The sequence below is a fragment of the Syngnathus floridae genome, chromosome 15 (assembly GCF_059516105.1).
Source record: "Syngnathus floridae isolate MCC-2025c chromosome 15, RoL_Sflo_1.0, whole genome shotgun sequence".
NCBI classification, from domain to species: Eukaryota; Metazoa; Chordata; class Actinopteri; order Syngnathiformes; family Syngnathidae; genus Syngnathus; species Syngnathus floridae.
Window position 1 is genome coordinate 9,703,566 of NC_142427.1, and position 9,694 is coordinate 9,713,259.

Sequence of the window (9,694 nt, forward strand, 5' to 3'; positions counted from 1 at the left end):
ACAGGATGTCACTGTAGGTAGACAAATGTTGCCTTACATACTATATTTGAAATGCCATTATTTTATAATAATGTAGTTGATCACCAAGAACCAAAATTGGTATCTTATTAGGTGGCAAGGAAGAAGCCACTTGGGTTTTGCTTTGGTTATTCTGTCCATATTTATATAATTGTTTTAAGTCTTAATTATGTAAAGTGGAAATAATGTTTGAAGACTTCCGGTGTTGTCTTATTTTGAAGGAGCTTTGCGGATGTGGCTTGCTGTTTGAGTTGCTGTCGTTGTCTGTGTGTTGACTGTTCGCCAATTTGTGGACTTTTCAAGACTTTACAAGGATTATGTTTGACCGGGAATTTGGCTGACTGTCATTTGGGACTGGGCTATATTCGTGCCGCTGCTTCTTTGGTTCTTTTCAAGTTGACATGATGTCGGTGGAGGAGGTAGTAGAGGTGACCTGCGTTATCATCGGAGGAGGAGGATAGGAAGAGCCTGGGGAGAGTTCCAGATGCTGACTGCGGTGCTGTCACCAAGGACGCGATGGACCTGTTGGTTCTTGTGGTTCCGGTTCTGCTGTTCCACATGTGCCTTGTTGACGCTCAGGTTTTGCGCATTGGTGAGTTCATCACGAAATATATTATCCAAATATCAAATATTTTATCCCAAACCATCAAAACTGTTTTATTGTTTTACATTCTGTTACATATTTATTTATAATGTATATTTTTGATAAAACATCATGCTAGTTTGTTTTTTGGTTCTGCTGCTATTTTCCATGACACCAGGAGGCATCCTGGAGACACGCGAGCGTGAGCTGGTGAGTTTGGACGAGTTGGCATTCAAGTTCGCTGTGAACAACATCAACAGGAATAAGACACTGATGCCCAACGTCACGCTCACCTACGACATCCAACGCATCAACCCCAAAGATGGCTTCGAGGCCTCCCGCAGAGGTAACACCAACTTTTTGTAATACTGAATTATCACATTATTATTCATTTAATTTTATTCATACATTTCAGTCGCCCCAAAAATTGTTAAATCAGTGTAAGTGCAGTACTAGTGTGAAATGATGCCCTCTAGTGGCAATAAGCAAACTAACCAGGAATAGAGCTAACTTGTCCCTTTGTTTTGTCAAGTGTGCGACCAGCTCTCCCTTGGCGTGGTGGCCGTATTCGGTCCATCTCACAGTTCCTCCGTGAGCGCGGTTCAGTCCATCTGCAACGCTCTGGAAGTTCCTCACATCCAAACACGGTGGAAACATCCATCGGTGGACAACCGGGACACCTTCTTCATCAACCTGTACCCAGAGTACAGAGCAGTCGCCAGGGCCGTGCTGGACGTTGTCACCTTCTTTAAATGGAAGAAGCTCACCGTTGTCTACCAGGACAGCACCGGTACGTCATAGCGTTTTCCACTATACACTAGTGGAGTTCAACCATTTTTTCTTGTGTAGGTCTGATGCGCATGCAGGAGTTGATCAAAGCTCCCGCCAAGCTGAACCTGAAGATGAAAATCCGCCAGCTGACGCCTGGCAACATGGACGCTAGGCCGCTGCTCAAGGAGCTCAAGAAGGACAAAGAGTTCTTCATCCTCTTTGACTGCTCCTACAGCATGGCCTCGGAACTACTCAAACAGGTCTCAAAATAACATCATCTGTATATATTTATTTATTTTGTTTGGCCTTTCACTGTGTTTTGTGTTTGTTAAATGGCAGCTTTCATCCATGGGAATGATGACGGAGTACTACCATTTCTTCTTCACTACTTTGGTGAGTGAATTATATGTATGGGTTAGGGTCCATGCAGATTAGCTTGCTAACTACTACTATGCTACTTCCTGGGTGTAGGACTTGTTTGCGTTGGATTTGGAACCGTACCGTTACAGCGGGGTCAACATGACGGGCTTCAGGCTGCTCAACATCGACGACCCCTGGGTGGCCTCCACTTTGGACAAGTGGGCCATGGAGAGGCTGCAGGGACCCAAGCAAGATGGTGGACTCATGGACGGCGTCATGACTGTAAGAAAATACACAGAAGATTGTTGTGATATCTTATCGAACATTTTTAATGCGTTCATTACAGACTGACGCGGCGTTGATGTACGACGCCGTGTTCCTGGTGTCTGTGGCGTCCCAGCGAGCCACTCAGATGACCGTCAGCTCTCTGCAGTGTCACAGACATAAGCCTTGGCGCTTTGGACCTCGGTACATGAACCTCTTCAAGGAGGTACGGCACTCCAGAGATGACATTTTCATGCACTTAGACAATGCATGTGTCAGAGAAGTCAAGCACTCATCCCGTAGGCGCAGTGGGACGGCCTGACAGGCCACATCGTCCTCGACAAGAGCGACGGCCTGAGGCGGGAATTTGACTTGGACATCATCAGCTTGAAAGAAGACGGCACCACAAGGGTGAGTGAATGGGTCTCGTGATCCATTGCAAATTGTTAGCGCCGTCATGCTAACTCACATTTTGTCCACTTAGGGTATCGTGGAGGGCGTGAATCGCCTCACCAAAAGATGGATCAAGGTTTGTTTCCTAATATGGTCATGCTCTTCCTGTACAATCAAGTGTTACTTTCTGACTTGTCAAGTGTGCTTGTTTAACGTGCTTAGCGTTTATCGCATCAGTGATTTTGCTCTTTAGCAGCTGAGGCGGGATTTTAGGGTCCAGCTGTCACATGCCTGATCCCCTCTGTGTGTGTATTGTGTGTGTGCAAGTGTGTGTGGATTATTGCTGGCATACGCTCATTCAGAGTCACACACCCATCGTACATTGCATGAATGCTCTTCTCCACACTTATTTGTATTCACTGCCACCTTGCACGACAGAAATAAACACATAATCCAGAGCTTCTCTCCCCTTTCCAGATCGCCGCGTGGAGTTCGGTAAAAGGAATGAACCTGGTGGAGAAGTCAACGGCCAATAACAACAACGTGACCGACTCGCTGGCCAACAGGACGCTGATTGTCACCACCATCCTGGTGAGGAGGAAGCGCAAGAAGGAGAGGACAGAACGTGACGAGTTTGTCTTCTCAGGAGAACCCGTACGTGATGCACAAGAAATCCGACAAGGACCTGGTCGGGAACGACCGCTTCGAGGGTTACTGCCTGGACCTCCTCAAGGAGCTCTCCAACATTCTGGGCTTCACCTACGAGGTCCGCCTGGTGGCCGACGGCAAGTACGGAGCCCAGAACGACAAGGGCGAGTGGAACGGCATGGTGCGGGAGCTCATCGACCACGTGAGGGCGCGGCCAAATCCGCACTTTTCTTATTGACGCCACCAATAAGAAGTTGGGATTGCTAGAGAAGCCATATTTGATCTCACAGGTGGCCGACCTGGCGGTGGCGCCGCTGACCATCACGTACGTGCGCGAGAAGGTGATTGACTTCTCCAAACCTTTCATGACCCTGGGCATCAGCATCCTGTACCGCAAACCCAACGGCACCAACCCGGGCGTCTTCTCCTTCCTCAACCCGCTGTCGCCCGACATCTGGATGTACGTCCTGCTGGCCTGCACCGGCGTCAGCTGCGTGCTCTTTGTCATCGCCAGGTAATCACATGGCTTGGCATTTTGTTCTTTTCCGCTCTCCTTGATTGGTTTTGTCCTTCCATCATCAGGTTCACCCCTTACGAGTGGTACAACCCGCATCCCTGCAACCCGTCATCCACGCTGATCCAGAACAATTTCACCTTGCTCAACAGCTTCTGGTTCGGTGTCGGTGCACTCATGCGACAAGGTCAAAAAAAAAAAATGGCGCTAGTTAAAAGTAGCTAGCTAGTCAATTAGTAGCATTTAGGATAGCGTGAGTCATCTTGTTGTTTCAGGTTCCGAACTGATGCCTAAGGCTTTGTCCACACGGATCGTCGGGGGCATCTGGTGGTTCTTCACTCTAATCATCATCTCGTCCTACACGGCCAACCTGGCCGCCTTCCTCACCGTGGAGCGCATGGACGCGCCCATCGACTCGGCCGACGACCTGGCCAAGCAGACCAGGATCGAGTACGGGGCCGTGAGGGACGGCTCCACTATGACCTTCTTCAAGGTTTGTTGATTGTTGGTTCGGTCCAGAAGCATTTTGGCCCAGCAGGAGTGAGTCGAGCTTGGCTTTAACCCGCCGGATTGCGACGGGTGATTACGAGCGGCCGGATAAGACACCGCTGCCCGTGTTGACGGCTTGAACAAATTGAATCAGCCGGATGAGATTTAGAGCGCAGCTGCTTCATTTTGTCATAAAACACCCGCACGTAAACACAGCGCTCATGTGTTTATGTGCGGCAGAAATCCAAGATCTCCACCTACGAGAAGATGTGGGCCTTTATGAGCAGCAGGAAGAACACGGCGCTGGTTAAGAACAACCGGGAGGGCATCACGCGTGTCCTCACCACCGATTACGCCATGTTGATGGAGTCCACCAGCATCGAGTACATCAGCCAGAGGAACTGCAACCTGACACAAATCGGAGGACTCATCGATTCCAAGGGATACGGCGTGGGAACGCCCATAGGTGAGGAAACGCCGGGAAAATTCAGCGTGTGAAGCCAGTTACAGCTACATAAAACTTGCAGGCTCTCCATACCGAGACAAGGTGACCATCGCCATCCTTCAGCTGCAGGAGGAGGGCAAGCTGCACATGATGAAGGAGAAGTGGTGGCGAGGGAACGGCTGCCCCGAGGAGGACAACAAGGAGGCCAACGCTTTGGGTGTGGAGAACATCGGCGGCATCTTCATCGTGCTCGCCGCCGGCCTGGTCCTGTCCGTCTTCGTGGCCATCGGCGAGTTCATCTACAAAGCCCGCCGTAACGCAGACATCGAGGAGGTGAGCGGAGCGGGACTTCACGCTAACGCAGGAAGCCTTCCAAGTCACAGCTCCGTCTTGTCTCTTCAGGCCTTCTGTTTCTTTTACGGCGTGCAGTCCCGGCAATTTCAGCGGCGCGGCTCCACCTCCTCTTCGGGCACGTCCTTGTCCACCGACTTGGAGAGCGGCAGGCTGCTCGGCGACGACACAGAGTGAACGTGGAAATACGAGGTTTGTTTCTTTTTGTAACCTTCGTAGTCTACCACACTCCAAATCCTTTTTTTGGGCCGCTATATACTCTACCCCCATGTAACGACAAAAACTTAACAAATTAGCTTTGCTCATCTCTACGAAATTCAAACTTGGGCACAATTGGATGACACCTAGTTTTATTGACTCCAAAATGTCCTTGTTTCTTTCAGCGGGTCTCGATGGACAAAATGGCCACCTGCTTGCAACCTGGCACGGAGCGCTCGAACTCTTAAAATACAAATTTTTTGTATCCATACCTATTTTTGCGATTCCACCATTCAATGGTGATTATATTTAATTTTCTTGTAAATGTAGCCTAGCTGTATTTGGACAATTTAAGTCACCTGATCTATGACATCATTGACCAAGAAAGTTAAAAAAATATATAAAAAGTATATCCTGTATACCCCTGACACAGGTTAGTATTTATCTTTGGGAACCATTCTTAATCTCTTCATGTAATGACTTTTTTTTTTTTTTTTTTTTATGTATGCCGTGCAGATTAATTCTGGGATTGAGCGTAATAGCCGGCCTGTAATCTCCCCAAGCAGCACCGCCACGGCGGACGGCGGTTCTCCGTTAAAACCCCGAGCGACTGTATTTATTTTTTACTTGCCTCGCCCCCTCCCGTCAGGGTCTAATCCGTCATGAATGAGGGCAGGGATTACACCGCTGACCTTGGCATTCAGCACGTCTGAGCGCGGCGCGATGACCTCACCTGAACGACACGCCGGCTATCTTGGGCCCACCGACGCGGCGCGTTAAAAAGCTTTTTGTGGCACTTAACGCTCGGCGCCTTTCAGATGAGGCGCTGGTGTTGTGAAAAAGGTTTTTAAGATTATTACCCAAAATAAGATGTTCATTACGTCCGCCAAGAAGTTCTAATTCATGAGAAAATACAAAATAGGATGAAGCTACAGTATACTGTATTATGAAAAACACAAGCAGCACAAATAGGTTCAAAATTGCTCTTAGTGTTTAACCATTTGCATTTCACAACTGAAATAAAAATCAAGTTTGCTCTGATTCTTTTCTGTTTTCAGAATGGCCGTGTTATTGTCTGCTTACTTGTTGCTAGGCAGACATCAATGAGCTAAATTACACAATCGAAATACTGTATTTTTTTTCCCCTGTATATAATAAATGATGCAATACAAAATTTAAGTAAATTTGACTTGACTTGAATTCCCCCAAATTTTGTTAATTGTTAGTTTTCTGTTACAGTCCATTTGGGGCCTTGTGGGGCAGTGATCCATCAAGTCCAGCAGGTGGTGCTGTGATGCCAACAAAAAAAAAGCCTCCTTTGAATTGCACTTACCGCCACCTACAGGCCTGGAGTGGTCAACGATGCGCAATGATGCAACATTGTATTGGATATTACTGGGCAGTGTACCTAATGTAGTGGCCTGGCGTATGATATTACACACGTCTTGATGTTTCCTTCTGCCATCTTTGCTATTTTAGTTATGAAAGGCCCGTATGATCATCGGGGCGGGAGGGGCCAAGGGTCAAGTCATGTCATCCGAGACGTTTTATTGTGAAGGGTTGGGTGGAGGATAGAGGGCAGGGGAGGGGGGGGCACATTACTGATGCTTTTGTGTAGTTTGTGTGCGGACAGGAGCGTGTCTAGACGAGACCCCCGAAGAGAGCGGCGTGAGGAGGAGGAGGAGGTGGCGGCAGCGGGGGGGAAGGCGAAGGGGGCCAGAACCAGCCCAAAAGCTCAGGAAGCTCTGTGGACCGGACCTGCCTGACCTTAAGACTTTTTGTGTGATTGTTTTGGAGGGGGCTTCTTCAGGTACGCTCTTTGTTTTGCTTTGAATGCATGGGTGTGATGTCATCTTTGATTGACAGCTGTCAAATGGACACAGCAAACCTTCCAATGCACCATTTGCATGATTGATTTAGTGATGCAATGTTATTAATGACTATATCAGTCAGTAAGACACTTAACCAGCCAGTTAGTTAGTCAGTGAGCAGCTAAAAACTTCTAAGTTATATTTCAAGATTATTCCTTCCAAAAGAGCTTCATCGAGCCTAACAATGATGATGTTGTACATCAACAACTGTGACGCAGGATTAAATGATCACGTCAACCAGAAGAGTGTCTCCTGATGCACCCGAAGTTCGGATCTCCTTCAGCCTCGACCACACCTCAGGTACGCTGCACACAAGTGCCGTTTGATCATTTAAGACGCTCCAAAGCCCGACTGTGTTTCCAGCATGTGTGGAAAACACGCGGCGGATTCCGACCACAAAAATGGAGCTCGCGGGCCCTGCCCACCGCCACCTCATTCACTATTGCACGCTGCAGCCGTGACAGGTGTTAGCACATCCCCCCCGCCCCACCACTCCAACCGAAGCCCTGACCCGGGTTCATCCTGCAGGCCTGTCATGTTGTCACGTCCCGCATAGCAGCACAAATGTTCTTCTTGTTGTTCCGCGCGGCGGCGGGGACACTTTTAGAAGGTTGCGTCACACCCGCCCGGAATTGTCGCCGCGCGTTCAGCATGACTTCACGCACTGGCTGCATGTTTGATTCTCTCTCTGCTCCTGCACCTGCCAGACACTTCATTAGGTACACCAGCTTAAGATACAAACAAAACCAAGACAACTAAGCACCTGCTTAGTGTCTCGTGTCCACTAGGGGCACCCAAGATCTATTAAAGCCTACAGAGGCATCCTAGTTTATTTGTTTTTTTGTCATTTGCACTTTCAACTAATTTATGTGTGCCATGAAATAAAATTAGCAACATGCGGCGACACCAATGTGTATTTGTTTTCAATCGACAGACACGCGAGATGCCGAGGACCACGTTCAGACCTTCCCGGATCTCGAAAAACGACTTCAGGTGTGTTGTCATGACGACAAAATAAATGCATTTGAGGAAACTGGGACACTGAGCACAGATTAATATGCAGTCACTTATTGTATTTCCTATTTTCAGGGTACTTTGTGTTAACTTCCATTTTATTTCTGGTTCAGCCAGTCTCGCCGTGTGTATCTCTGAAGGAGAGCGTGCATGTGTACAAGGAACACTGCAGGATGGCGAGGGAGTTCCACCAAGTCAAGCACGACATCGCCGCCCTGGAGGAACGCAAGTGAGTTGCACCTCAGCCAAACTGAATTTTTTATTTACATCATTTTTATACAGCTATATGTTGGCATGTAGCGCGCTATTGCTACGTAAAAAAAAAAAAGCTATGCACAAAATAGACTCTGTTGAAAGTAACAGGCATCAATCATCCAGACGTAAACAACCGATTAGCCAAACAATCTGCTCTCGTCTTTTAATAGAAACGTTATTTACAGTCCGCCGCAACCCGACACAGCGCGCGCGCCCCCGACTCCCTCAGACACGATTCAAAGTCACAGACTGAGTCAGAGCAATGGCTAGCCTCTATGAGAAACAATGTATTTGTCTATATATACCAATGAGTGAGTCATGCCTGTCGAGGCGGTACGGCCCACTCGCCACCTGTAAGCGTGAATCACGCTTTTGACGGGAATGTTGCTGTCCGACTTGTCGAGCGTCTCCTTACGCACGTCAGAATTCCAAAGTGGATTGCAAAGACTGACGTTAGCATAGAACAAAGCAATCAGACCTGTTCACTGTAAATAGCCAAGCCTCGCCCATCCTGCTTGTCGATACCGTTTAGTTTCATTTTACGAATGATGTGGATTTTCCCGTCACCAAGTTCTTTTTCTGCACAATGACAAGCTTAACTAACCCAATTGCCATGATTATTTCTTTCAAACTTTTGGTTTTTATAATGCAAAAAAACTTTTAATGGCATGTGACTCAAGATGGTGCTAGCATGTCCGAGCTAACCTTCTAGCACGCTAGATGCCTTCATCCTAGTAGGACATCACCAAATTTATTTCTCCTCCCCGTCGTCTTCAGGTGTCAGCTGCTGGCCGAGCTGGTGGAAGACCAGAAGGTGGCGGCGGAGATTTCCCGCCTAGAGGACGAGTTCCGGCGTCTGTCAGAGGAAAACCGCACGCTAGTGACGGCACACGGAGAGCGGTCGCGGCAACTGCAACGGCTACGCAGGCCCGACTCGTCCTGACCGCACGCTCGCCTAAAAACTGGTCTTCTTCTTTATTTTATTTTATTTTTATACGAGCCATACACACAAATGCAATGTTGGGTTGGTGCTCCGACGTCGGCAACCATCTTTGTAGAATCAAAGATTAGCATTTAAGAGTGTTAGGTGCTACGTTGGTGTTTTCATAGGTGCTGCATGGAGACAGCCTAAATGCTGTGATGTGGTCCAAGGCGGAGTCAAACTTCTGGACCCGACCTCGACTATATACAGTATGGTGTGTGTGAGAAAACTGGGATTTCTGAACGTCTGGAGTACATCAATCCCAAAAGTTACTTAAGTAAATGTACCGAGCCCTTATTTGCAAGCCCTTGTCACGGCGAGAAGGAAATGAGGCGAGGTTGCGATTATTTGTCGGATGAAGGGAATGTAAGCATCGATGTGTAGGAGCTGAAATACGACAATCTTTCAATAAAGCCAAACTGGAATCCAACGCACACGCCGACCGGCGTTCTTCCATGGAAACGGGAAGTTGATTTGAAACCATCACTTGATTGGTTGCTGGGACAATTCTGTCGTAATCAGACTGCGCTTCTGCTTT

The 9,694-nt window shown here is 48.0% G+C and overlaps 2 protein-coding genes across 8 annotated transcripts; both read left to right on the top strand.

Moving 5' to 3' along the window:
• Positions 1–255: 255 nt before the first annotated feature.
• Positions 256–6,748, top strand: LOC148386534 (glutamate receptor ionotropic, kainate 1-like). Of its 6 annotated transcripts, none has more exons than XR_015863031.1 (19): positions 426–610; positions 780–947; positions 1,134–1,391; positions 1,451–1,632; positions 1,712–1,765; positions 1,844–2,014; positions 2,079–2,222; positions 2,300–2,407; positions 2,481–2,525; positions 2,867–2,980; positions 3,036–3,239; positions 3,328–3,551; positions 3,620–3,738; positions 3,827–4,044; positions 4,281–4,506; positions 4,568–4,818; positions 4,888–5,028; positions 6,274–6,317; positions 6,653–6,744. XR_015863031.1 is itself a non-coding variant. In XM_088398388.1 (18 exons), the coding sequence occupies exons 1-17, from the start codon at positions 535–537 to the stop codon at positions 5,011–5,013; spliced, it is 2,688 nt and encodes an 895-aa protein (XP_088254514.1). In that variant the 5' UTR covers positions 256–534; the 3' UTR covers positions 5,014–5,028; positions 5,220–6,075. The 6 variants fall into 6 exon arrangements, 3 of the variants coding, with proteins under 3 accessions (XP_088254514.1, XP_088254513.1, XP_088254512.1); XR_015863030.1 differs by lacking the exon at positions 6,653–6,744 and adding an exon at positions 5,220–5,333 and having other exon boundaries at positions 6,274–6,598; XR_015863029.1 differs by lacking the exons at positions 6,274–6,317; positions 6,653–6,744 and adding exons at positions 5,220–5,467; positions 5,551–6,075.
• map3k7cl (map3k7 C-terminal like) lies at positions 6,698–9,590 on the top strand. 2 transcript variants are annotated; one of them, XM_088398435.1, is made up of 5 exons: positions 6,698–6,844; positions 7,124–7,205; positions 7,840–7,898; positions 8,033–8,148; positions 8,952–9,590. In XM_088398435.1, the coding sequence occupies exons 2-5, from the start codon at positions 7,130–7,132 to the stop codon at positions 9,115–9,117; spliced, it is 417 nt and encodes a 138-aa protein (XP_088254561.1). In that variant the 5' UTR covers positions 6,698–6,844; positions 7,124–7,129; the 3' UTR covers positions 9,118–9,590. The 2 variants fall into 2 exon arrangements, with proteins under 2 accessions (XP_088254561.1, XP_088254560.1); XM_088398434.1 differs by having other exon boundaries at positions 6,705–6,844; positions 7,111–7,205.
• Positions 9,591–9,694: the final 104 nt, after the last annotated feature.

Excerpts from the sequence above, each read along its gene's own strand:
- LOC148386534 (XM_088398388.1), top strand. The coding sequence starts at position 535 with ATGGACCTGTTGGTTCTTGTGGTTCCGGTTCTGCTGTTCCACATGTGC. Across the intron at positions 1,766-1,843 it reads ATTTCTTCTTCACTACTTTG|GACTTGTTTGCGTTGGATTT; the intron begins GTGAGTGAATTA and ends TCCTGGGTGTAG. Across the intron at positions 4,507-4,567 it reads CGGCGTGGGAACGCCCATAG|GCTCTCCATACCGAGACAAG; the intron begins GTGAGGAAACGC and ends TAAAACTTGCAG.
- map3k7cl (XM_088398435.1), top strand. The coding sequence starts at position 7,130 with ATGATCACGTCAACCAGAAGAGTGTCTCCTGATGCACCCGAAGTTCGG. Across the intron at positions 7,899-8,032 it reads ATCTCGAAAAACGACTTCAG|CCAGTCTCGCCGTGTGTATC; the intron begins GTGTGTTGTCAT and ends TTTCTGGTTCAG. Across the intron at positions 8,149-8,951 it reads GCCGCCCTGGAGGAACGCAA|GTGTCAGCTGCTGGCCGAGC; the intron begins GTGAGTTGCACC and ends CGTCGTCTTCAG.